Genomic DNA, 26,269 nt, shown 5'->3' with positions numbered 1-26,269 from the left:
TACTCATTCCATTTTTTTGTAGTCAATTCTAATGAAATAATTAGAAGTAAGTGAATTCAAGAAACACAGTATGTTATAAAAGCTAAACATTGAGAACATCTTGAATATCCAATAATGCAATGATTAAAAATTATGTCTATAGGGGCGCCTGGAAGGCTCAGTTGGTTAAGCATCTGAATCTTGATTTCGGCTCAGGTATTATCTCCCAGTTTATGGGATCGAGCCCCACTTCGGGCTCTGTGTTGGCAGCACTGAGCTTGCTTGGGATTCTCTCTCTCCCCCTCGCTCTGTCCCTCCCCTGCTCGAGCTCTCTCTCTCTCTCAAAAGAAATAAACATTTTTAAAAAATTATGTCTATATTTATACACGCAGCTCTTAAAAACCTTATTTAAGAACATTTAATGAATGTGTTTCTTACATAACATGAGGTGAAAAAATAGGCTGCAAAACTGGTTAAACAGCATGATCACAATTTTATAAAATATATAAATATATATTCAGAAAAAACCCCATAAATAATATATACCAAAAGGTTAATAGAATTGATTGCTGACCAGTATAATTGTAGGTGACCGTATTTTTTTTTCTTTCAATTCTTTGTATTCTCCAGATTTCTTTTATAGTAATTTATAGTAATTTCATAACTGCATAACTTACAAATTACGATTATTTATGGTATACCATAATATAATAATATTTAACCTTACTTGTCCCGTCTTCTTAGCTCCGTCACAAATTCCTGAAGGATGAGGATTTTGGTTTCCCGCCTCCAGAGGGAAGATTCCAGCTCCTCTTCCAGAGCCCTCTAGAAAGTAAGTACACAGTGACGGTGCTAACAACCGATTCCGTCTTTCTCCTAAGATACCCTTTTTTCCACTGGCCTTACGGAAGACTTCCTTTCCATCGGATAGGCCTAGAGGTGCTTCTGACGCTCTCCTTGCTTCTACCTGTGCGAAGTACGCCTTAGGAGTTTGCCTCCTTGCAGAACTTTCGCCTGGACCCATCTACTACCTGGCAGCTAGTACCGATAGGTGTGGCCCGAGGGAGTCAGTCAAGCCTCCACTGGTTCGCGCATCACCCAAGAAAATGACAAAAACCAACCCAAATCAGCCCCTTTCCCTGGCCGCCCAGTGGAGGTAAACAGAATCATGGTGGAGGGGAGATGAGGGAGAAGTTGCGGGCGCCCAGGTGGGAGTGAGGCGCCCCGAGTTGGTCCAAGCTTCTTTTCCCTGCCTCCGGTCGCTGCCACCTCCCGCGGAGCAGCGGCTTTGGGGGCTGGCCGCGGGGGCAGGTTCTCGGGGCGCCGGGCGGGACCAGGTTCCTCCGGACTCGTGGGGCGGGTCCTCGGGGAATGGGGCGGGGATTGGGGGGCGGGCCCTCGGGGCTCGGGGCGGCACTAGGGTCCTTGAGAGTCGTGGGGCGGGTCTTCGGGGCGCGGGGTGGGCACGGGGGGGGGGCGGGTCCTCGCGGCGCGTGGCGGGACGTGGGTCCTCGGGACTCGCGGAACGGGCCCTCGGAGGCGGGTCCTCTGGGCGCGGGTGAGACTGGGGCCCCCGGAGCTTTGGGGGCGGGCGCTGGGTGGGCGTGGGGTGGGGGGGAGTTGGCGGCTCCACGGGAAGCGGGGCGGGCCCTCGGGGCTCGCGGGGCGGAGATTGGGGGCGGGTCCTCGGGGCGGCGCGCGCCGGCGTCCCCCCGCTCCTCCCGCGCGCGGCCCCTGGAGTCCCGAGGCGCGCGGCCAGCCCAGCTCCGGCCGCCGCACTGAGAGCGGCGGGGCGGCCGAGCGCGCGCGGGCCGGGGCCGGGGCCGGGGCCGGGGCCGGGGCCGGGGCGGGGGGCGCCGCCCCCAGCGTCCTCTGCAGCCCCGGGAGCGAGGAGCCGAGGCGAGGACGAGGCTGAGTGGGGCCGGAACCATGAACCGGAGCTTCCACAAGTCTCAGACCCTGCGCTTCTACGACTGCAGCGCCGTGGAAGTCAAGAGCAAGGTAAGCCGGGCCCCCCTGCGAATGAATGGGCGCCCCCGGGGGGACTGGACGCTGCGGGAGGTACCGGGGCAGGCGACAACTTTGGAGTGCGGGGGTCCAGCCGCCTTTCCCGCCGCTGCAAGGACACAAAGCCGGCCGCCCGGCGGGTGCAGCTGGAGCCCGGCGGTAGGAGGGCCGCGCGGGCTCCGGACCCCCGCGGGAGCGGCTCTTTTGTTCCACGAGCGGGAGGCGACCCGGCGCGCCACACGGTGGAGGGGCGGCGTTTCCGGGGCGACCCGGGGGCTGCTCGGAGTGGGGTCGTGGGGGGGGGGGGAGGGGAGGTGCTGGGGGGCCCGGGCCGGGGGAGGGCCTGGCCGCGCCGCCTCCTTCGCTGCGGAGGAGGCTCGGGTCTAGCGAGGGGAGAGCGGCAGCGGGCCGGGACCACCCCCCACCCCCCGCCCCTGGCCCAGGCTCTCTGGGCGCGCCCGGCCGGTGGCCCCTCCCGCTGTCCGCGCCCCGGCCCGAGCGTGCCCCAACTTGAGAGCTGCTGTGCGCGTTCGGGTAATTGGCTGATAGGATCTGGCGCTTCTGCCCTCTGCGGGGGCGGCTCATTCGCTGCTGACGCTTTTGTCTGCGAGGGTCCTGTTGCAGTTGCTCAGGGTCCCGGAGGAGGGGGCTCCTCGGGTCCTAAGCTGCCGCCGCCTGGGGGTTGGCCCTCTCGCCCTTCCTCCACGCCTCCCCCGTCCTGTAAAGCGAGGCGGAGCAGCTTGACCGGTGGGAGAGGGGCAGGGCCAGAGGGTGGGCTCGGACCCCCATCTCCACACGCACTTGGGCGCCGGGCGTTCGTGTCTAAGGAGCCGAGTCCAGTGCCCCCACTGTCCAGGCCGCCCCTGCCCGCCAAGGGCGGAGGGGGTCCTTTGGTAAAGGGTTTACAGGGCGTCCGCCGAGGATGGGGGGCGGCTTCTCCGCAGTGAGCCAATGGAGTTTCGGGATTTCGTTTTCATCTTGAGGAGACCGTCTTTTTATGAACCCCTCACTTCTGTTAAGGTCGCACCCTTCCCCCGAATGCTAACTCTGTGACCCTCGCCCGGAACTCATCCCCTCTTTAGCCCGGGAGTGCCCCCAGCCTCCCAAATCAAGTGTGCCCGCTGCGGGTTGTGTGAGGGAAGAACCCACAGGCATGAGTGGGAGCTCCAAACAGTTGTGGGTTTCTTTAACTGGGTGGAGACAGCTGATTGGAGCTCCTGGACCACTACCATAGGCATTGAGCACATGTAGTGGTTCCTTTTTTTTTTTTTTTTTTTTTTACTTTTTATTTTGAGATTATTTTGGATTCACAGGCAGTTGTGGGAGAGAATACAGACTCCCAAGAAGGTCACTTGTAGTGGCACAGTGTCTTATCCGGGACCTGGTCATGTACCTCTGCTGTGTGCACGTCCCTGGGATTACCAGCAAGCACAGACAAGCCACAGAACACTTCCATCAAGGGTCCCTCCGGCTGCCCTTTTAGGGTGTTTGATTTCAGGTGTAAACTAACACTAAACGCTTTTCCTAAATCACACGAGCCACATTTCTCATGCTCAGTAGCCATGTGCACCTCACAGCTGCCTGATGACAAGCACAGCTCCAGAGGACCGATCTAGAAGGACAGATCTGGAGGAGAGGCCCTCACCAGGCCTTATCACACAGTTCTGGACTGCTGGTACAGGGCAGGCTACTGGGGGCCTGCCTTTGCCTCTCCTCCAGGACAGGAGTGAGAGGCTGTGGGGGTTCTGGCTGCCCAGCCAGCTGTGTCAGACTGCCCTACCCCTTCTAGCTCCCCAGTTGCTGGCCCGTGCTCCAAGCTTGGGTTCAGGCTCAGATGCAGTGCATGTTCCCCTGGTGGTGAGTGGCAGAGCTGGAGTTTGGGTTGGATTTGGGAGCACCCCTGAAAGGGCCACACCAACCTGGGTGCAGGGAGTGCCTGCTGAGCTGGCTGTTGGACACACACACGTTCCATTTTGGATGACGGGGCTTGCCTTCTTGTCTGTCCAGAGAGTACACCTGGCTCTTCCTTCCGCGTACACCCTCCCACTGCCCCCCTTAGTGGTTAATACTTGATACCATGGCGCCCATCTCTGCAGGGAGCCTTTACTCCAGCTGCTCTTGTCAAAATACAGGAAGCAAAACTTGATGACAATGATGTCCTTATTCAGGTTAAACGTAGCGCCATAGCATCCCGGTTTGCGTGTGGGGAAAATGGTGCCGGGGCCTGAGTCCAGCTAGGTCTGCTACGTACTTCTCTTTTGAACTTTCAGGAAAGTCATTTAAACTTTCAGAGCCTTGGTTATTTCATCTGTAAAATGGGCATTGTTCCTGTTCTGCTTACTTCCCAGGACAAAAATGAGGTAATGAATGTGAAAGCACTTTGAAGACTTGAGGAGTTCCTGCAGTTGTAAATGTCGGTTCCTGCAGTTCAGAATATTGGGTCTGAAATCTTGTGGCATTTCGGGATATTGGGTCTGAAATTCACCTCTCACCGTCTCAGAATTTTGGGCCATGTGCTACAGCTAGTCAATTCCCAAAGCCTTGACCTGGTGGCTCTCCCCCATCACAAACATTTCCACATACTTGTGATTGACCTGTTCCTCCCCAAACCAACAGAATGTACTTCTTACTCCCCAGCCCTGGGAGTGGGACTGCCTTTTTGCCACTTGCTTTGACTTTTGCCTCTCCTCCTATGAGACCTGCAGTGTGGAGGGAGGAACTGTGCACAGGTCTGGGGGAGCATGTTGAGGCCCAAGGGAGCACATCTTGGAGCCTCGTAGGGGTAGCAAGAAGGCCAGTGTCTAGGGGAGGTGTCTGCAAGGGGCAGAGGAGTTAGAGGATGTCTGAAGGAGCACAGTCACCCTCTGTCAGCAGTGTGCTCCCCCCGCACAAGCCCCCACCTTCTAGTTGAAGACCCTGGTGCTAAAGGAGGCCCGTCATTGTCCAGATACCCAGTCCCAGTCGGGCCTCATTCACATTCTCTTAACCTGGTGGCCTGTCTGCCATGGTTATGTAGCTTTCCCCCACCTGAAGTGCTCTCTGAGAATCCACCCTGTGCACCAGCCCTCTCCTACAAAGCCCATCCGATGCCTTCACCGGGCCAAGCCCCCTCCAACTCCTGACCCCTTCTCATCTTATGGCCCTTGTCACAGTGTGGCACAAGGCGGTTGTTCACAACAGAGACAAAGACTGTGTTTACAACTCAGGGGCATGTCATGTCCATTGTGTTTGGCGGAGATTCGCTGCTAAGGGTTTTAATCCAGTGTTTGCTGCTTTGTTTAAATCACGTTGGAGATGGGGCGCCTGGGTGGCTCAGTCGGTTAAGCGTCCGACTTCAGCTCAGGTCACGATCTTGCGGTCTGTGAGTTCGAGCCCCGCATCGGGCTCTGGGCTGATGGCTCAGAGCCTGGAGCCTGCTTCCGATTCTGTGTCTCCCTCTCTCTCTGCCCCTCCCCCGTTCATGCTCTGTCTCTCTCTGTCTCAAAAATAAATGTTAAAAAAAAATTTTTTTAAACAAATAAAAAATTTAAAAAAAAATCATGTTGGAGGCTTTTCTGGATTGTAAACAAATATGTTGTCATTATAGAAAATTTAAAAACTGTATCAGGCACAAAATGGGATCAGTCTCCCATCCAGAAATGACCACTGTTCAGTGTTGCCGTGTGTCTTCTTGACCCTTTATAAGCATATGTAGCATCTTTATGCTACAGAATCAGGATCATATTTTACAGGCATGTTATTCTATAGCCTGATTTCCCCCATCAGTTTAACAGTGTGTTTTCTCGTGTCATTAGAACTTCCTTAAAAACATTCTTAAAACATATTTTAAAATTACTACTTAGTATTTATTTTATGTGTAAACTATAATTAATTTAACCAGTATCCTATTTGGGTCATTTCCAGTTGTTTTCTGTAATAAACAATGCCGTGAATAACATTTATATTTAAAGTCTAAATAAACATTACCTACAGAGTATGTATAGATATGCTACATAAAAGGTATAAAGAACTGCTGATTTATTAAGTCTTATTGTTTCTTCAGGAAGATTCCTAGAGTGCAGCTGTTATGTTAAAAATATGCACATTTATAAGACTTTGAATATATATATATGTATATATTGCTAAATTTTCTTGCAGAAAGTCTCTTCTGCAGATTTATATACTGTTTCACATCTGCCCATCCATCTCTGTCACCCCTCCCTCCCTCTAGCACTGGTATTTCCTCTTTTCTTTCTTTCTTTCTTTCTTTCTTTCTTTCTTTCTTTCTTTCTTTCTTTCTTTCTTTCTTTCTTTTAGTTGATTTATTTATTTTGAGAGAGAGAGAGCACGAGTGGGAGAGGGAGACAGAGAGCTGAAATCCAGAGTTGGATACTTAACCGACTAAGCCACCCAGGTGCCCCTGCCCCTAGCACTGGGCATTATTCTTTCCCAGGTAGATAAGTGGAACCCCATCCCATTGTTTTAATTGGTATCTTTGAATTATTGGTGAATTGAACGGTTTTATATTTGTGGGCTATTTGTCTATTTTTAGCTGCCTCTTTCTTTCCTACATGCTTTTTTTTTTTTTTCCCTGTTAGTCCTTATTTTTTATTGAATTATGGGAGCTGCTTGACAACAGATTTTCCCACCTGTGCTGAGGTAACAGTGTTTCGGCCCACATGTTCCCTGGTCCCCAGACCTTATCTCTGGCTGAGGTTGTTGGCTGCCTGGTGCTGCAGGAACATGTCTTTCCATCTGGTGGGCTGGGGGCTGGGCCAGGCCCTCCCCATGGGGTGATTGGGCACTTGCCTGCAGCGAGCCAGTTAAGAACTGCCTGACACAGTTTGACTCACCTGTGTGTGTCAGCTACACCCTTTTAAGATTCCAGCTTTGTATGTGTGCACGTCTGTGTTCAAACAGGTTCGGTGACTTGATGTGGGAAGCTGCATCTGGAGGAGACTCTCACCAGGAACCCAGGTAGCAAATGTCAGTCTAGTGGGTGCCAGTGGTGTCCATGCCAACGTTTTGTGGGTCTCAGAGCCCTGTGAACTCTCCCAGAGGGTACTCCAACTAGTCAGGAGTTCGAGCCTTTTTCTAGGACCCATGGCATTTCAGATGGAGGGTTCTCCCAGTTTCAGGGAAGGAGTGTCAAGAATTGGAAGGTGCAGCTATTCAGGGTATCAGAAGCTCAAAGGTTTCTGGGTCATGTTTAAAATCAGTGAAAAAGGAGAGGCACCCCGACCCTTTCCCATGAAGGTGCCTCCCGGACCTTTAGAGGCAAGCAAGGAATGAGCTAGGAATGATGGCAGCAGAAGCCACCATGACAGTAGTCATTTAACAAGGGAGCATCAAGAGTTAGTGTAAGACTTGTTCAGCTGGCTAAGTACGTGTTTACTGGCTCACCACTTCCTCTTGGCAAATCTCTAGTCTTCTGTGAACCTGGGGAGTGATGGGAGATACTGTGAGCCTTTTTAGACCCTGCAGCTTTCCTCTGAAGCTACCCCTGGACACAGTAGGGCTATACAGATGGTCCAGGCTGGACACTCCCCTCTGTGTACAGGGTGCACTCAGAAGTATTTCTTCAAATTTGTTTAACTGCAGATACACACGCCAGACACTGTTCTAAATACACAGCAATTGCAAATAATAGTTCCTTAAGTCCCATCACAGCCCTGCAAGATGGGTTCTGTTATTACCACCAGTATATAAGAGAGAACACTGAGGCCCAGGGAGTTCCACGAAGCTGCCCAAGGTCAGAGACCCCCAGCAGTCTGGCTCCAGAGTGCATGCTCTTTGCCATGAACTGTCAGTGGCCACTGGGGGAAGAGGGCTCCTGATTTCTCTTCCTCTGACAAGCCCTGAAATCCAGGTCTGGGTATTGATGCAGGTGTTCTTAGCGTGCCCTGTGCAGAATGAGACAGACCCCCTTCGGCTGTCTGGATCTAGAGCTTGTAAGGGTAAGCTCTTGTGCTTTTGGGGCAAGAAGTTCTATTTTTCTTACATCACCATTACAGGTTCTTATGGGATGGTCTCAAGGGAAGTTTTCTACTCAGTAGTTGTTCTGGAAAGTCTGATTCCACAATGCGTTGATGTATTGTATTGTATTGTATTGTATTGTATTGTATTGTATTTACTGAGCAACCACTATGTGCCAAGCATAGGGCTCATGGTGGGCGTACAAAGATAGCTAAGACAATTGTTATCTCCTCCTTATAAAACTATGGTCCAGGGACGCCTGGGTGGCTCAGTAGGTTGAGCGTCCGACTTCGGCTCAGGTCATGATCTCACAGTTCGGGAGTTCGAGCCCTGCGTTGGGCTCTGTGCTGACAGCTCAGGGCCTGGAGCCTGCTTCAGATTCTGTCTCCCTCTCTCTCTCTGTTCCTCCCCCACTTGCACTCTGTCTCTCCCAAAAATAAAGATTAAAAAAGAAAGAAAGAAAGAAAACTATGGTCCAATGAAGGTTTGGTCTGGCACGTGGGAAGATTAGGGTGGGGGTGGGGGTGGGGTGGAGGTCCTTCATTCTGATATCCCAAGTGTCACCAAATCACCACTTCCCATTTCCTTGAGCTCAGAGGCTTCTGGCACATCCCAGCTGGCCTGTCAGCCCAGCAAGACCAGTCATGGTGGTCAGCCTCCAGGAACCACCCGCCTGCTTTCTAGCAGCAGCAGAGTCAAAGTCTGCTATGGTTGCTTTGAGATAAGTCAGACCACCTTCTCCCTTCATTGCTTCCAGAAGCAGCTGGGCTCTGGCCTCCACTTTTCCTCATCTGGGGGCTCTCCTCTGCACTAGACCAGGAGGCCAGCTCCGAAAACTAGCTGCATTTCTCAGTGATCTGCTCCAAGGAGAAACTCGGCATCTAAAGTGTGAAAAGCAGTGTTTTGCACACAGGAGGTGCCCAAAAAATGTTGGCTGAGTTGAATTCAGATAAGGAACAGCTGGATTTTCCTGTTGGCTACTAGTCCAGAAGTTGTTAGGATACTTTAGAAAAGAACTACTTTTTGAGGAAGGTGACCAAAACTTGGCTCACTGATGGGATTATTCTCTGGGCACCTCTGAGAGGAGCCTTGTCCCCTCCCTGCCAGTGCTGCAGGGGACAGCATGGACAGAAGCAGGGAGAGGATGAGCTAAACAGAAAAGAGAAACTTTGAGAGTTGAAAGGAAATTGTTTTAAAAGTCCATGTTGATATTTCTGCTGTGTTGGTGTCTGCTAATTTCCTTAGTGTTTGATCACAGGCCGAGAGCCCCAGGGGGTGCAGCCCGTGGGCCCCTTTTCAGAGCCAGCTCTGTGTGCGTCTCCAGGAGCCAAGCTCATAGCCCTTCCTTGCAAGGTCCATTGGCCCTACATGCTTCCTCCTCCGGAGCTGCCGCAGGCAGCCCCGAGTTACCTACAGGTAGGGGTAACAGGCCCAGGACACTCACTGTTACAGCTGTGACATCAGTTACCTTTGATGCCTTTTTTCCCTGTCCCCTCATTTCAGTTCTTCCCAGGTTCTCAGGGTCCAGGGATGTGTGTCCCACACCCCATCACCCATCGCTCTATCTCCTCCCAAGGCCGTGTTCCTCATTGGGGCTCTGAGCAGATGCTCGCCATATCCCCAACCAGAGCACCTGCTCTGTATTTTGGGGTATGTGTGTTGCATTTTACTTGGGGGTAGAAAAAAAGCTTTTGCTGCTCACAGAGTTTGAAAACCACCCAGAGCCTCATGCATGGCCCAGCCTTGTTAAATTCTTGGTTTGTCTCCTCCCCCTGCTCCACAGGCTGACCTTCTTACAACCCGATCCCTTCCCACTCTTGCCCAGGCTTGAGGCTGCAATAGCTGCCTTTTCAGTTGGCTGTTCCGGACCTACTTAATGCGGCAGGCTCTCTCCTTGTGACACTAAAGTACACTAATCTCAGGCGTGCAGCTTAATGAAAGCTTGCATGCTTACACACCCAGGTGACCACTATGCAGATCACAATGTGGAACATTCCAGTATCCAGGAAGCTTCCCTCATACCCTGTCTAGTCAGCACCCACCCCCAGTGTAACCACCATCAGGGGCGCGGTCACTAAAGATGAGTGTTCTGGTCCTCGGATGTGATGTAACGATACACTCCTGTGTCCATGCACACGTTGTGTGCATCAGTGGAGATTTTTTATGGGTGCCACGTGTTGTGCTTCTGCCTGTGTTGATGGTGCCCAGAGCCGCGTGCATGTCCTTTGGTGGCTGTGTGCATGAGTGCCTCTTCAGTGCACTCGTGCTCTCCACTGGCCTTCGTGATACTGCTGTGCTCGGTGCGGTGGGACACTGAGCTGCCCTGGTGGTCCTGCTGAGTCTAACCCACCACGCAGTGCGACTGTTCTCAGCTCTGGCCCTGGACTAGACTGGATTTAGGGGAGTGGCTGCTGTGGGACGTCTGAGAATTTGAGAGTCCCAAAGGCCTTGAACCACAACTTATTAAGTGTGTGTTGATTAATAAATTAAAATAAATCAGGAAGAGATTCTTTGTCGCAGAATTTATGTTTCCACCGCTGACGGGTGAAGGGACTCTGATACTTCTCCATGTGATTCTGTGGTTCCTTTCCTTCAGTCCACACCAGCTTCCATGGGCCCCTCTGGTGGACCTGGCGTTGTGCAAGAAGCTGAGACCCTGGACGAACAAGGATGGGCCTGCGGGCTGCTCGACAGGTCACAGGGCATCTCATGCGTTGAGTGAGATGCGTTGTCTCCTTTTTGAATAGTGTCTGATCTTCATGTGTAGAATGAAAACCCCACAAGCAGCCTCAGCTTGGTGGGCTGTGGACACCTGTGCAGGTCAGAGCTTTCAGCCACCTTCACCCTGGGAGGTTTGCTGTGTTACCCGGAAGCTCTCCCTGATACACACCTGTGGATGTCGACAGATCACAGTGCAGCCACCGGTGGGGCTTTGTCTGCTCCTCCTTAAAGTCCTGCCCAGTGAGCAGGTGTATCTGTTCTCCATGTTATCACATCGGTGTGCTTGCCAAAAGCTGGGTTAGGCATCAGTCTACCAGGCAGACCTCTCTTGGTATCTTTGCTTCTGAGACAAGGCGAGGACAGACAGGGCACCCCTTTTGGGGGACGTGTGCTTTGTGGAAGGACCCCAAGGTCCCTGGGTAAGGGCTGTGGAAGAGAGAATTGTGAGGGACAGCTGAGAAAGGTGCCATGCTGGAAGGATGTGGAGAATAAAGTAACATCCATATCCTGTTTTCCACGGCACGGGGGCCTGAGCCACTGGCTCCCCACCCACAAGTCCTGACCTGACTTCCCCTGTTGGCCTGAGATAATGATGGGGTGTTGCTATGGGACAAAACAAACTTCTGTGCCTGTAGGATGTTCCCTCACGTGGGGCCGCAGGTGGCCCCAGCCTCAGGCCCATCAGCAGCTGTCCAGACCCAGGGGCACAGGCCCAAACCTCATAGGAACATGCTCCTGTTGACGGCAGGTGAGGCAGGGGCTCTGCTTCTCTGGGCAGATGTTGGCAGCACTGTCAGGGAGACACTCCCGGGTGAAACAGCGTGTTGAGGAACACCCTTCGCTGTTCACGAGGTGCGGTGAGCTGCCCTGGGTTCCCCCTCACCATGCTTGGAGGCACCTGTCCCATCCCCCATCTCCCAGGGGCGTGGCCCCATTGCCAGTCTGTCAGTGGTGCCTCTTCCCAGCCAGGGTGGCTGAGGACTCTCGTCATGGCGTTGCCAGAGATGAGCACGTGGCCATGAGAGTGGCCAAGGCTGTGCCGTTGAGGGTGCCGTGCATGTCCCCTCAACTGGGTTTCTGGGAGGCACACAGTCTCTGGGCCCCCTCCCTGCACCAGGAGCCTGGCCAGCCTGGTGGGAGCATCTGCTGCTCAGGTCACATCACCTGGAGAGTCTAGGTGGCTATGACCCTCTCTGTTCAGTTGTGGCTTCCTTTCTTGAAGCATCAGCTGTGTGCTGTGCTTTCTGCCAGGGCTCCCGCCAGGTCTTCGACATAGATGTTTTCCTCAAAGCTCGTGACACAGTGTGCATGAACTGTGGTGGGAAGCACCCTTGGGGCTTGACCAACCTATTAAGTCAACTAAGCAAGGCCCAGGTATAAGTGGCAAAACCAGATCCTAACCCTCAGTTGCTTCCCATCTGTTTCACGTTGTTTCCTGATTCTACCTGCTGGAAAAAGACAACAGCTACCTGCCTGGATGTGGTCTGAAGTCACATCCTCTATCTCTCCACCTCCTCCCCCCCCCCCCCCAGCACCTCCTGGACCCTGGCTCAGGGCTGTACTGCTTCCTGTGTGTCCCTCACGGGTCCTGTGAAACCCCCTTTCCCAACAGCCCCATGAGCTCCAGCCTGTGCATCGTCTGTTTGGTGCAGGGATGAACCTGATCCCACTTCCTCCTCTGGTACCCCATGGGATCTTCACAGCTGTGGTCAGAGTAGTTGGTGACCACCCCTGTCCCTGGCGCACTTGAAGCGCCACAAAGCGGATGCCCCTTGAATTGCATGGCTAAGGGTGCACAGTGCCCACTGGGCTCTGAGCCTCCACCTGGAGCTGCGGGGTTCGGGTCATGCTCATGAGCACAGCTTTTCTCATACAGAATTATAAGGAGGGTGTTTCATCTGAAACATGGACCTGAGAGATAAGTGCCAGCCAGGGATGGAAGGGACGGGGCTGAGGAAGGTGGCTCCTCAGGAACCGGGAAGGTGGCTCAGCTGAGGAAGGATGTATTGCTTTCAGTGGCCCACAGCATGTTTGGGTCTCTGAGAAGGGCTCCCCAGGATCAGCTGTGCAGGAACGCTGTGCACCTTCTCCAGGCAACCTGGCCAATAGCGGCCGTTGGCTGGGATCACACTCTCAGGACAGCCCATGTATTTGTATTTGAGTCTCACGAAAACCCTATGAAGAATATATTTTTGTCCCTTTTTTACAAAGGAGGAAATATGCTCAGGGAAGTTTAAATTATCCAGAGTCACACAGCCAGGAAAGGTGAGTTGGGAATTTGAACCTGCAGAGCCTTGAACTTAATGACTCTGCCCTCCTGTCTGTTGTTGGACACCATGGCCCAGATCTGGTGCCATCGCAACCCATCCCCGTCCCTGGAAACTGCCCCTTTTTTGTACATCGTGAGTTCATGTTGGGCTGTGACTCTGCTTCCCTAGGGGGCCAGGGACCCAGGTCTCTGCCTGGGTGGCTCTCTGCTTCTGGTCCCAGAAAGGCAGGGTCAGATGGCCTCCACATCCTGCATGCTGTGGCCTAGGCAGACCTTCCAGTCGGCGGGCTCCCCCTCCCATAGCAGCCGGGGCAGCCCGGCTCTCTATCGTGCTGCTCCGCCTGCAAGAGCCCCTCCTCATCCACACACTCAGTGGTTCAGGCATCCCTTCCCACTTGGGGGTCTGCTCCCAGTGCCCGAGCTTCCACATGGGGTTCTCACCATGCCACTGGAGCTCTCTGGCTCTTTTCTGCATTCCCTCTGGTATTAGCCTCAGTTTCTCCATTTACTGGGCTCATGACTAAGGGCAGGGATTGAGTCCTTCCAGGTCTCAGTGTCCTGGCCTTTAAAATGGGACTAGTGACACCTCTGGATTTCTGTTAGGGTTAAAAAGAGCTTGCACACAAAGCGTGGCACTGATCATACCTCGTCTACCGTACTGGAAATCCCTGCCAGACAGAAACCATAGACCACGTTCCTAAATTTCTGTGTTCTCCACTCCCAGGCCCACCCTACACCTACATTTACCAGTGCCGGATCCCTGGATGCAGATGGCACGTGTGACCTGGAGAGTATGTATGTGAGCAGAGGAGTGCATGCAACACCTGCAGCGCGCACACACACACACACACACACACACACTCACTGAGGTGACCCAGGTACACTGGGCTCTTGGTCCCCAGCAGCCTCACACAGGATGTGGTGCCTGTCTGAGCAGTTCTGCAGCTACTGGTGGCTGGGACGTCATTGCTCTGGATCAAGATGGGTGCATGGGCACAGGAAGGGGCCTTGCTCCGCTGCCGGCTCCACCCCGTCTGACTCACAGGTCTGTGGCCTGATTTTAAACTGCCCTAACATGCCAGCCCAGGAAGTCATCCCATGGTGGGGTCCCACATTCTGACAGATGCCACATGAGGATAATGACCCGTGCTTCCTGATCATTTCCAAAAGGGGGGTCTTCCCACAGATTTCCATATGGCCTGCACGTGCATTCGTGCTCCTTGGCCCTGTCCCCAAATGGTCCAAGGTGTTGGCATTGCCTTATGAAAGTATGCTGCTGAGATCTTTCACACCTGGGCTGCCTGGCTCCTTCAGTCTGTGCTGCAGGTGACCTGTTCCCATCCTCTCTTTACCTGAATATTTCCTTTCCTCAAACACAGAGTTTAAATCAGGGCCTGTGTCCTACAGTTTCTTTGTTTGCATTTCCCAGTTTGTAATTACACATTTGCATGTGTGATTACTGTCCAACATCAGGCTTTCAAACAGCCATCAACCCAATGAAGACGCTCAACACCAGCACGGGGCACCACCCACGTCCGGCATTCAGCAAAATTTTGTTCAGTGAACGAATATGTAAACAGATACCAAAACCCAGCACATAGCAGTGACTAGCAAGATGGTTACTGGGAAGTTTACAACCGTGCTTTTCACACTCGTGTGCACAGGAGTCACTGGGGGTCTAGTTAGAATTCAGGTTGTGACTCCCTAAGCCTGGGGCCTGAGTTGAAGGTCCCGGGTGACAGTGATGCTGCTCCTTCAAGGAACACACTTTGAGGAGTTTCTGAGCTGCGGATCCCTGGGCCCAGCCGCAGAGGTGCTGGCTTCCTGGCCTCAGGTGTGCCAGACGTGCACAGCTCCCTAGGCTCTTCTGTTCACAGCCCTGGGCTGGGCCTTGCTGCCTTGTTTGTGCTGCGCCCCAAGGATCACGCTGGATTCGGCTTTGCATCGTTTTCTGTCACTGCCCACGTGGTAAAGGCTTCCTTGAGTCATTAAACCCACTAATACAGCGTGTATCTGTTGGCTTCATTATATTTCATCCTGGGGATGTACTTTGTTTGGTGAACTTTTACAGTTAACATTTTATACTACTGTAAATATTTTTAAATGTTTATTTATTTTTGAGAGACAGAGTGCGAACAGGGAGAGAGAGAGGGAGAGACAGAGACAGAATCTGAAGTAGGTTCCATGCTCAGAGCTGTCAGCACAGAGCCCCAGTGGGGCTCGAACCCACGAGCCGTGAGATCATGACCTGAGCCCAAGTCGGATGCCCAACCGACTGAGCTACCCAGGTGCCCCAAAACTACTGTATTTTGATGAACGTTTTCCTTGAAAATCTCTGTTTCTGATGACTTCCCGCGATTGCTCTCACCTGAGAGGCCTGGAGGCGGGGTCTCACTGGGAGGTGTTCAGGGGGTGCGGTCTCAGAGCCTGGGTGGGCGGGACCCGAGCTGGAGGCGGGGCCTCGGCGGAGCCCTGCAGTGACGCCTCGGAGGGAGCGGGCCTGGGACGCTGGGCCGGGTGGTGCCCAGCGGGGTGGGGGAGGCTCCGGGAGCTGCAGCGATAACCAGGGTAAAGTGAGTGTGGCATTTTAGGTCTGGGTTTGTCGTGCGTGAAAGGACAGAGTAGCCCCCCTGGATGCCCCTCGGGAGTATCTTTTATCCAAGATAAGTAACATCTTACGCTAGGAGTCCCGGGTGGGTCGGCCCCACGCCCCGGTCCGTGCGTGTCCGAATGAGATTTAGTGGCTAGGACCCTCCTTGGCCCCTCAAGATTAGGGCAGCTTCGAGATAACTGAGGAGTCTAGCCCTGAAGAATTTTTTTTAAGTAAAATACTGCTCTGTGGTAGTTGTATTAATACAGTGACCAGGAGTAGAAGCGGCAGCGGCAGGAGGGAACCTGCTCTGTGCTGGAGCCTTCACCCGCACCCTTTCATAAAACCTGCAGGTGGGGCTGGAGCTCAGAGAGGATGGGGGGCTTGTCCCAAGTCCTCTAGTCCAGGGCAGGAGGGGCAGGGGCCAACCCATCCCGGACGTGGGGAAGAGACCCAGGTGGCCCTTGTGCCCTGATGGTCTGCACTCCTACATAACTCCCAGCAAATTGGAGAGCACATGTGGCCTCCTTGGCATGTTCTGGCCTTTTGCCCGTGGCACTTACCAGCTTCTAACATATTCTATGACTTAGGCGCTCGTTATTTTTAGTTTGCTACCTGTCTTCCCTGCTGGAATTTAAGTTTCATAAGGACAGGCATTTTTTCTGTTTGGTTCACTCCCTTCCCCAGTGTGTAGAAGTGCCTGTTGCATAGAACCACTCCACACATTTTCACTGGATGATAAAAGCAGGGGCCATACATTACACTAGTTATTCAGTAAATGTATTTTGTACGACTACAGTATGCCAGGATGGGGGGTAGGGCAGGGGATGAAATGGAGACCATATTTTTCTTTTACAACTGTAAAGACCAGCACAGGAAAATATTTGCTTGGTGAATAAGTTCCTATTTGGTATTTTGGAGGAGTGAGTTCAAATAAAAGACACATGTCCCTTAGTATGACACTTTTGGAGAAGTATCCTGGTGATTTGGTGGTTCTTGGGGTCGCTGTCTGGTGAAAGGAAGCAGTGAAAGCTAATGATGCTTCTCAGACGTACTTCTCTTTTAGAGTCAGTTCTGCCCAAGGAAGGGATATGAGCTGGGAAGCAGGTGGGACATGGCCGCAGAGGCTCTTGGGAGAGTGCGTCTGCCTGCAGCAAGTGTGTGGTGGGTGATGCATGGTCACTAGCGGAAGGCACAGCCTGGTGTCCGTGAACCAAGGGCTCCCACCCAGGTTTATCCAGAGCAGAGGGCGTGTGGTCAGAGAAACTGACTACCCTTCCTTCCTGGGAAAGTAATTTGGAAACCAGGCCTTTCTTTAAGAAACAGCTTCAGGCAGCCCTTGGGTGTGATTGAGACCCCATGACCTTTCCTGCCTTTAAAACTGGCCGTTATCATTGAGCCATCTGAAGCAGGGTCACAACCTGATTACCACAGAGAGTGTGTTTTACGTGGCTAAAGACCCCTCGGTTTGCCTGTTTACTCACCTGTTTGCAAATAGTCACTGGGACATTGTCTCCTCGGTTTTGACGGTGAAAACCTCACCCTTGTGTTGGGGGGGTGGAGGGGACTGGCATTTATCTTCAAATCTAACATACATGGGACAGGGCTGATGTGTGACATGGGACATGGTTTGTGACTTCATGCTTATATCTCCTACTGTGTTCCTGTTTTGAGACTGTCAGTCAATGTCCACTTAATTAAAATTCTAGAATTTTATTTTAAAACCAGTTGACAGAAGTTTAATTCATTAATTCAACGAAAATTTGTGTGTCTACTGTATATTAGGGACTCTACTAGTCTAGAACAAGCAGACCCCATGCTCCTGGGCTCGCACTCTAGTGAGAGCTATGGCAGTTTGCTGCCCTAACTCATATGGTAATTGCAAATTTGTAAAATAAATAAAGAACCAAATTTGTGGCTCCCTGAGGTTTGGGAGGTGCCTTAAAAGTGACCCAGTTACTAAGCAAATTTTAACTGGTAAAAACTCTACCTTAACACCTGGCTCCTGTGACCTTCCCTGGTGAGTCTGACGATACCCTGTCACGTCCCTGTCTATGGGTACCTTACAAACCAGGAGCCAAGTGACTTAACCTTTCTCAGTTCAGGGGCATCTGAGAGTTAGAGATTCCTCCCTTACAAGACCATGAGCATCCAGAAAAAGAATGTTTTCAAAATATAGAAGATAAGTGGGGGGAAAAAAAGCCCTCCAGAGTTGACCAGTGTGGATAGCATGCTACCATTTATTTAGAAAAGAAGGAATATAGATACAGTTCACATGTGCCTTCACATGCAGAAAACACCTTTTGAAGGGTGCATACAACTGAAATCACCAGCTCCAGTGGGGAAGGGGCAGGGTGGCTGGGAGACTTTTTACTGAATACCTTTTGACTTTTCAGCTGTGTGATTCTACCCCTATTCAAACCATAAAGAAAAACACACCAAACAGTGTGTAGTTCCAGTTTTGTTTTGTTTTTTTTTTAAGCATACATGTTGGAGAGGCCTCCACGAACATCCTGTCACACACTGCACAGATGTCTCAGTGCAATGTCCCTGCATGTGACCCTCGTGAGCCAGCCCAGGTACTGAACTGACCCCAGAACTCTGGGCTCCACATGGCACCTCAACTGTCATACCAGATACTAGACCTCGATTTTCCTCTTTTCTAGGCTTGAGATTAAAAATGGTGTATGTGCATCTCCTGCCCCCACAAAACTGTTAGAAATACAAACGTGTGAGCTTTTAATCCTCAAGTGATAGAAACAGTGATTAATTGCCTCCCCGACAATCTTCGCAGCATGTGGGGACATCACATGGGGTACAAGCCCTGAGTTCCCTCTCTAGCTAGAAAGACACTGTGTGAAGCGGCCTAGATGAGAAGAAAGTGCTAGGTTTGATTTCCTTCTCTTCTCTTTGACTTTAGCCCTCACAGAGGGGATGACCTTGTGCCACCTTGTGCCAGAGCTGCTTCTTAATCATCAGAAATGTGCCATCTTAGGGGCACCTGGGGGGCTCAGTCGGTTAAGTGTCAGACTCTTGGGTTTCAGCTCAGGTCATGTTCTCACGCCTTTGTGAGTTCAAGTGCACTGAGAGTGCAGAGCCTACTTAGGGTTCTCTCTCTTTCCCTCTGTCTCTGCCTCTCCCCTGCTCACAGTCTCCTCTCTCTTCCTCTCTCTCTCTGAAAATAAATAAACTTAAAAAACATTTTTTTAATGTGACATTTTAGAGTTTTTAAGTAAATGTTACCTGAGTGAGTGTAAGAGGAAATCTGGGAACCATGTTTTCAGTGGTAGGAAGAATGGTTTTTTCGGTTAGCTTGGAGTGGCAGCAGCTTAGCGCTGCCCATGTAGAAAAGGATCAGAGTCAAGAAATGGAGTCTTATTTCCAACGTGGAATCAAGGATTTGTGTGGCCTTGGGCAAATCTCTCACCTTCTCTGAGACCCTCAGTGTGAACTCTTGGAAGGGCACTTTCCATGGGGAAGCTTAGGACTTAATTGTGTGCATGAAGACAGCTAACCCAAACAAGCCTTTTGTGCCCTGCAGGGTCCTACACAAAATAGATTTTTTTTTTAAACATATGGGTAAGTGTAGAAAGACCTCATTATGTATCAAGAAAAAATTTTTTACATTTTTAATATTTTTAACCTGGAAAATAAGAAATAATCATGTTAGTGGTAACAGATTATCCTTGGAGTCACATGACATTGATTGATGAAAATAGATTTGTATTGCCAGAGCCTTGGGACTCCAGAAATATCATTCATATAAAGTTTTAGTTTCTGAATTGGACAAGAGGGACTGAGAGCCTTTTGCAGTTTGGGGCCAGGGTGGAGATGGGTGTGAGGGAAGGCAAGTTCTACCCTGCTCAGAGTGCCTGCCCTCTGTCCTTACCAGTTCAACACTGTGGACCAACTTGAACTGGAAAAGCTTGCCCTACCAGCTTGGACTAAGTCTCACGACCCAGCAGTAATGACAGGCACGGGGGGGGGGGGGGGGGTCCCTGGGGGGTTCCCTGAGTTCTTAAGTCTTTATCTTATAAATTGATGTGTGCTGACAACAGATGCTTGGACACTTGGTCCTTCAGCATTTCCCGTATGCCTAGAGCAAAAGCAGAGCCTCCATTGTATTTGGCCAGTGTCACTCTCTGGGGTTTCCAAGTTTCTGAATACAGCTTCCAATCAGTCTTCAGTCGGCTATTTTAGAAAATTATTCTTTGAGATGAAACCTTTTTAAAAAATAACAGCTCTGTAAGCTATAATTCATGTGAAATAAAATTCACAACTTTAAAGTACACATTCAGTGGTTTTTAGTATATTCACAGACTTGTGCAATCATTACCACTACCTAATTTTAAAGTATTTTCTTCACCCCAAAAATAAACCTCCTACCTCTTAGCAGCCATTCTCAATTCCTTCCTGTCCCCAGTCCCTGGTAACCACTAGTCTGTTTTCTCTGTGAATCTGCCTATTCCATACATTTCATACAAATACATCATACAGTACGTGGTCTTGTGTATCTGGCATCCTTCACTTAGCATGTTTTCAAGGTTCATCTTTGTTGTAGCATGTATCAGTACTTCATTCTGGGGGACAACACAGGCCCGTTCCACTCACAAGAGCTTGACACTATCCAGGGAAAGCCAGAGGCCCCACACACAGTGTTGCCACTTTGGACCTTAGTCTGGCTATGGGGTCAGTGTGCCTGATGGAGACCAAGTACACGCTGCCAGCAACTACAAATGTTGGAAGCAGGAAAATAAGCTGCCTCTGTAGTTGTCTCTTAATCAGAAGAAACAAATTACAAACAGGCAAAAGTATACTTTTCTGCCATTTACATATACCTCTGTAGTTACATTTAACAGTACTATTTATTCCAGTTAATATATAGTGGTCTTTTATTTCAGCCTCAAGGATAGCTTTAATATTTCTTGTAAGGCAGGCCTGCTGGTAACAGTTCTCCCAGTTTTTGTTTATTTTGGACTGTCTTGTTTCTCCATTTTTTGAAGGATAGTTGTGCTGGATATAGAATTTTCAGTTGACATTGTGCCCCCAAACATGTTACCCCACAGCATTTTAGCCTCCGTGATTTCAGATAAGAAGTCAGTTATTCATATCATTGCAGATCTTTTATATAGGATGAATTGTTTTTCTTCTTTTAAGATTCTCTCTTTGGCTTTGGGTTTTACAGTTTGACTAGGATGCATCTAGTTGTGTATCTCATTGAGTTTATGTTAATTGTAGTTTGTTGAACTTTTGGATATGTAGTTAAATTCATTACATTTGGGAAGTTTATACACATTGTTTCTCCAAATATTCTTTCTGCTTTTTTCTCTCTCCTGCTCTGGGACTTCCAGCTGTGTTTCTTTGGATGCATGGTAATACGCCACAGGTCTCTGAGGCTCTGCTCATTTTTCTTCATTCTTTTTTCTTTCTGCTGCTTAGACTATACAGTCTCAATTGACCTATCCTCGTATTTTCCGATTCTTTCTTTGACCACCTCTGATTTTCTGTTGAGTCCCTCTAGGACATTTTTACTGTAGTTATTATATACTTCAACTCTAGAATCTCAATCTGATTCTTTTTTTAAAAATGATTTCCAGGGCGCCTGGGTGGCTCAGTCAGTTGAGTGTCCGACTTCAGCTCAGGTCACGATCTCACAGTTCCTGGGTTCGAGCCCCACATCAGGCTCTGTGCTAACAGCTCGGAGCCTAAAACCTGCTTCGGATTCTGTGTCTCCCTCTCTCTCTGCCCCTCCCCCACTCACGCTGTATCTCCCTCTCTCTCTCAAAAATAAGTAAACATTAAAAAAAATTTTTTTAATTTCCATCTCTTTGTTTTTATTCTGTGTTTGGTTAGACATTGCTTTCATGATTTCCTTCAGATCTTTAGACTTGGTTTCCTTCACTTATTTGAACATAATTATAATAGCTGATCTAAAATCTTTGTCTCGTAAGTGCAGCATCTGGGCCCTTCATTGGCTGCTTATTTTCCTCTGCATGGAGGCCATTTTTTTTCTGTTTCTTGATATATCTCATAAATTTGCTGAAAACTAGACATTTTATTTTTTTTTAATGTTTATTTCTTTGCTGCTTTTGTTTGTTTAGTGACTTCCCTGGACAAATTCTGTAAAGTGTATTATTTGTTATGTGCGACCACTGTTAACTTCATGGTCATCTGGTAATTGCACAGAGATTTCCTTTCGTGAGCTCAACCAGTAGGTCCCCCAGCCTCTGCTCGAGGCTCTATGTGTGTGTCAGTTCCAGCTGCTTAGGCTCCACTTTAGCCTTCACTTCCTGACTCACAGAATCCCAGGTCAACCAGGTAGAGATTATATAGCCTTCTTGGGTCTCTCCTGATCACGCACACAGCACTGCATGTGTGTGTGGCCTGTGTTTGTAGGAATTTCAGAGCTTTTCCCAGCCTCCTGTGGGTATCTTATTCCCCTCCATTTCTTTCACTGTGGTAAAATACGCATGACGTAAAATTTGCCACTTAACCATTTTACGCGTGCTGTTCAGTGTCACTAAGTACATTCACACGGTTGTGCAGCTGCCGCCCCCCCCCCCTCCATATCCAGAACTCTTTTCCTCTTGTAAAACCAAAAGTCTGTCAGTTAAGCAATAACTTCCCAGTTCCTTGCAACTACCGCCTGCTTTCTGTCTCCATGATCTGACGGCTCCCGGGACCTCCTACACGTGGAACCACACAGCGTTCACCCTTCTGCCGCTGCCTCGTTTCACACAGCACGGTGCTCCAGCTTCGTGCCTGTTGCAGCAGGTGAAAGAACACCCTTCCGTTTTAAGGCTGAATGACACTCCATTGTATGGATATATACCAGTTGTACCTAGGAGTTCTCTGTATATTCTGAGTATTATCCCTTTTGGCAGGCTGTTGTACTCTGTGGATAGTGTCTTCTGATGCACAAAAGGTAGTTTTCATTAAGTCCGATGTCTGTTTTTTCTTTTGTTACCTGTGCCTTTGGTGTCATATCCAGTAAATCACTACCAAACCCAGTGTCCTGAAGCTTTGGCACTATGTTTTTATTTAAGAATTCTGTAGTTTCAGGTTTTACATTTAGGTCATTTATCCATTTTGAGTGACTTTTGGTAATGGTGTTGTTACGTAAGAATCCAACTTCAGTATGATAAAAGCATTTTATTTAAATATATATATTAGCATGGGGTACTGACTTTATATTTTTACTTCCCTTTATATCAGATTAAACAAGTTTCCTCTAAATGCAGACACGATTCGTTGGCATATAATTCTTGGTGTACTTACCAGAAATTGAAAAAGTGGTTCCAAGGATTGGGCAGTAAATCTTGCAAGTCCAGTGGTTTCCAAGACTTTGCTTTCAACAGCATTGAAAGTTGTCCTAATTGTCAGCTAATAGATTATTAAAAATATTGTTAATGATAGACCACTCTATGATTATTTATTTTTGGCACATTACTTGGTAAGAGTCACAGAGCTGAGGTCTGGCATGCCTTCTGAGCCCTCAGTCCCATCAACTTACATTCACAGGGAGGAGAAGGAGCAAAAGAGCCAATGTTACTCTGACCTCATTTAGCAAAAACACTCCTCATGAAAGATTTTTTAGGTGTTTACTTTGGATGGTTAATAATTATTTATGAAAATGTGTAACTCTGTTTCAATCATGATTTAATCATTGTAATGACTTAGGCTACAAACTTTTTACTGTAAAAAATCTATTTATTTTATGTTACTGTATAGTTTTGGTCCATAACCCAGACATTAAGTTCACCATCATAGCCAGTTTCTGAGCACACAGTTCACAGTATACAGTTTGCATTCACACCGTTGTGCATACCGTCCAGTACTCTTTCCATCTTGCAAAATTAAAACTCCATACCACTGACACAAATATAGAAATATTCTCCACAAATAGAGCCTTGTGGCCATGTGAAAAAGAATGTTTAATTCAATTTATCTGATTTTCTTGCATAGAAGAGTGGTAGGGTACTCCAGCATAAATTATTATGATAAAATACTAGGCTTCAGTCCTCTTGGAGCAGTGTGATAGAAACAAGGGACCAAACAGAAAAAAAGCCCATGTGGAATTTCTGATTGTTACAAAAGAGTTGGTTATTCTATTTTAAAATGCATGATGGTAACATCATATCACTATGGCATTTAGCTTTCATTGACTGTATTTAAAAGATCATCTGATAAAATATTTATTTTTAAAAGAAATACAGTATGCTGGAAATTATATCCCTTGCAACCATTTATTTTTGTTATGAAAAGTTTAGATGCTAACTTAAAAATATGTTATCCTTTTTATAGTGGTAGTTTTTCAGAATTCCTTAGGAGGTATGTGACATTTGAAGACCACTGCATTAGTACATAGGGATCCCTATGCAAATGCCTGAACCAACTTTAAAGTTTTCTGGAGACCACCCTGAAATGCCGAGCCTCACTATAGGAGTTTGTTCCCGCGGCAAGGCTCATGACAAGGTAGTGACGGCTGAGCGTCAGACACTCGCCTGCTGTCCCACATTCAAACCTGCAGAACTCCACAAAGGGAGGTGTCTGTTTGGGAGGCCGTCTCCTCAGTCCAGAACAGGTACAACTTCAAAGCTAAGTGCTCATTAAGGAAAGTTTTAAGAAAAACTGACATTATGGCACCTGCCCTAGGTTGGCAGGCAAGTTAGACAGCGGCCTCAATCTACCTTTTCCTCCTGTGCCCTGCTCACAGCCCAGCCATAACATTTCCCCTTAGAAGGACCCAGATCCGCAGAGTAAAGCAACCCACAGAATGAGAGTGTTTCAAATTATATATTTGATCAGGGGAATGAGCCAGTTACAGAAAGACAAAAACGGATGATTCCACTCATATGAAGTACTTAGAGGAGTCATATTCATACAGACCGGCAGGTAGGTGGTGTCACCAGGGTCTGGGGGAGGGGCTGGGAGTCCGTGTTTAATGGGGACGGACTCAGTTGCACAAGATACGAAGACACATGGATGGGGACAGCTGCTCAGCAGTGTGAATGTATTACTGCCACTGAACTCTGCACTTAAGTAATGGTGAAGATGGTAAACTTTAGGGGCACCTGGGTGGCTGAGTCCGTCAAGCATCTGACTTCGACTCAGGTCATGATCTCACGGTTTGTGAGGTGGAGCCCCACATCCAGCTCTGTGCTGGCGGCTCAGAGCCTGGAGTCTGCTTCGGATTCTGTGTCTCTCTTGTTGTCTGCCCTTCCCCTGCTTGCACTCTGTCTCTCTCTCTCTCTCTCTCTCTCTCTCTCAAAAATAAAAAAAATTTAAAAAAAATTTTTTAATGGTAAACTTTATGTTATGTGTATTTTGCCATAATAAAAAAAATTAGGCAAAATGCTAATATCCCATTTCATGCCTCTTTTTGCCAGACTTTGGGACTCATTCAACGTAAGAAGCATTGTTCACCATACTGCTGGATGGATTAACAAAGTCAGCCTCATTATCAAATACAAATCAGACTTGCTTTCTGTCAGGAAGCAGTCTGCATTCATTTTCATTTCCAATCCACACGTTAAGACGTATTTTGAAGAAGGGGCACCTGGGTGGCTCAGGTCATGATCCCAGGGTCCTGTTCGTGAGCCCCGTGTCGGGCTCCATGTGGAGCCTGCTTAAGATTCTCTCTCAGTCTCCCTCTGCCCTCTCCTCTGCTCACTCACTCTTTCTCTCTCTCTAAAAAAAAGTTTAAAAAAAATTATAAAGACGTATTTTGAAGAAAACCACTAAAAGATTGGAGAAACAAATTAGATTAACCTTAGATTGACTGCCAAATGCAGGAGGGACTTGGCCCAGCATGGGCTGTTTCTCACTGCTCACCTAGGATGTGGCCTAATCCAGGGGGAGTGAGTCAGGAGAGGCAGCCGGTGTCCCTTAAATCAGAGTGAGTGCGTGGTGTCCGGTTTGGGGGAAGAATCAAGAACCGCACATGAAACTCAGAGGCATACGCTGATTTCACTGGACACCATTGAACTCTCCTTATGTGCTTAATGAAAAGAGGGTGCATACTGATAAGAACTAATTGCTCTGGAAGTTAGCTTGTATTAGATCTGAGATGGGAGAGATGACGGCTATTGTTGAAATAAATATTCATGATGTGACGACATAACCGAATCTGAAAAAAGATCACATTAAACTAATGTAGGCTTGAACTCTTGTGTCTTCAAAAGTTTTGTGGCCCCAGGATGTGTGTGAGAGATTGTGTGCTGCTCACCCTGGGCCAGCCAATGGTGCATGCTGGGATAAATATGGAGAAGAGGAGGAATGCTGACCTTTCAACAATGCGGGAAGGATTTCTCGGTTTGCTGTGCTGTGTTCACAGGCCCCATCTCAAGGTGGGCACCTCTGACAGCGGCAGAGCGGCGGGGGAGAGCCTTGCCGCGTGGCCCTCTGTGCTGAGCCCGGAGCCCCTCCTCCCCTGACCCAGTACGTGGGAGGAGGCCTTAGGGGTTGTGCTTGCCCATTGAAGGTGGCTTTTCTTGAACCAGTATTTCGGAAAGTCCCACTGTCCTGCGTGCTGAAGTATTTTATTCCTGGGGCAATGCGGGATGGGTGAGAGGTTTGTTTTGTTTTTTAAAAAGGGAAATGGAACAGCAGACTCTGGTTCTCAGAGATCTGTGGCCACGGAGATTTGGAGACTGATTCCCTTAAAACCAGTGGTTTTATGGTGTGGTCCCCAGCCCAAGGGCATCAGCTTCTCCTGGGAACTTGTTAAAAATGCAAATTATGGGGCC

General features: G+C 49.2%; 1 protein-coding gene across 1 annotated transcript in view; it reads left to right on the top strand.

Moving 5' to 3' along the window:
* Nucleotides 1–1,839: 1,839 nt before the first annotated feature.
* Nucleotides 1,840–26,269, top strand: part of PARD6G (par-6 family cell polarity regulator gamma) — a 91,602-nt gene continuing 67,172 nt past the window's right edge. The window contains exon 1 of the mRNA XM_042962326.1: nt 1,840–1,980. Coding sequence (XP_042818260.1) covers nt 1,909–1,980 — 72 coding nt within the window. The 5' untranslated portion in view covers nt 1,840–1,908. The remainder of the gene's footprint in view (nt 1,981–26,269) is intronic.

Source organism: Panthera tigris, chromosome D3 (genome assembly GCF_018350195.1).
Source record: "Panthera tigris isolate Pti1 chromosome D3, P.tigris_Pti1_mat1.1, whole genome shotgun sequence".
NCBI classification, from domain to species: domain Eukaryota; kingdom Metazoa; phylum Chordata; class Mammalia; order Carnivora; family Felidae; genus Panthera; species Panthera tigris.
This window is presented reverse-complemented; position numbering and strand designations above follow the sequence as displayed.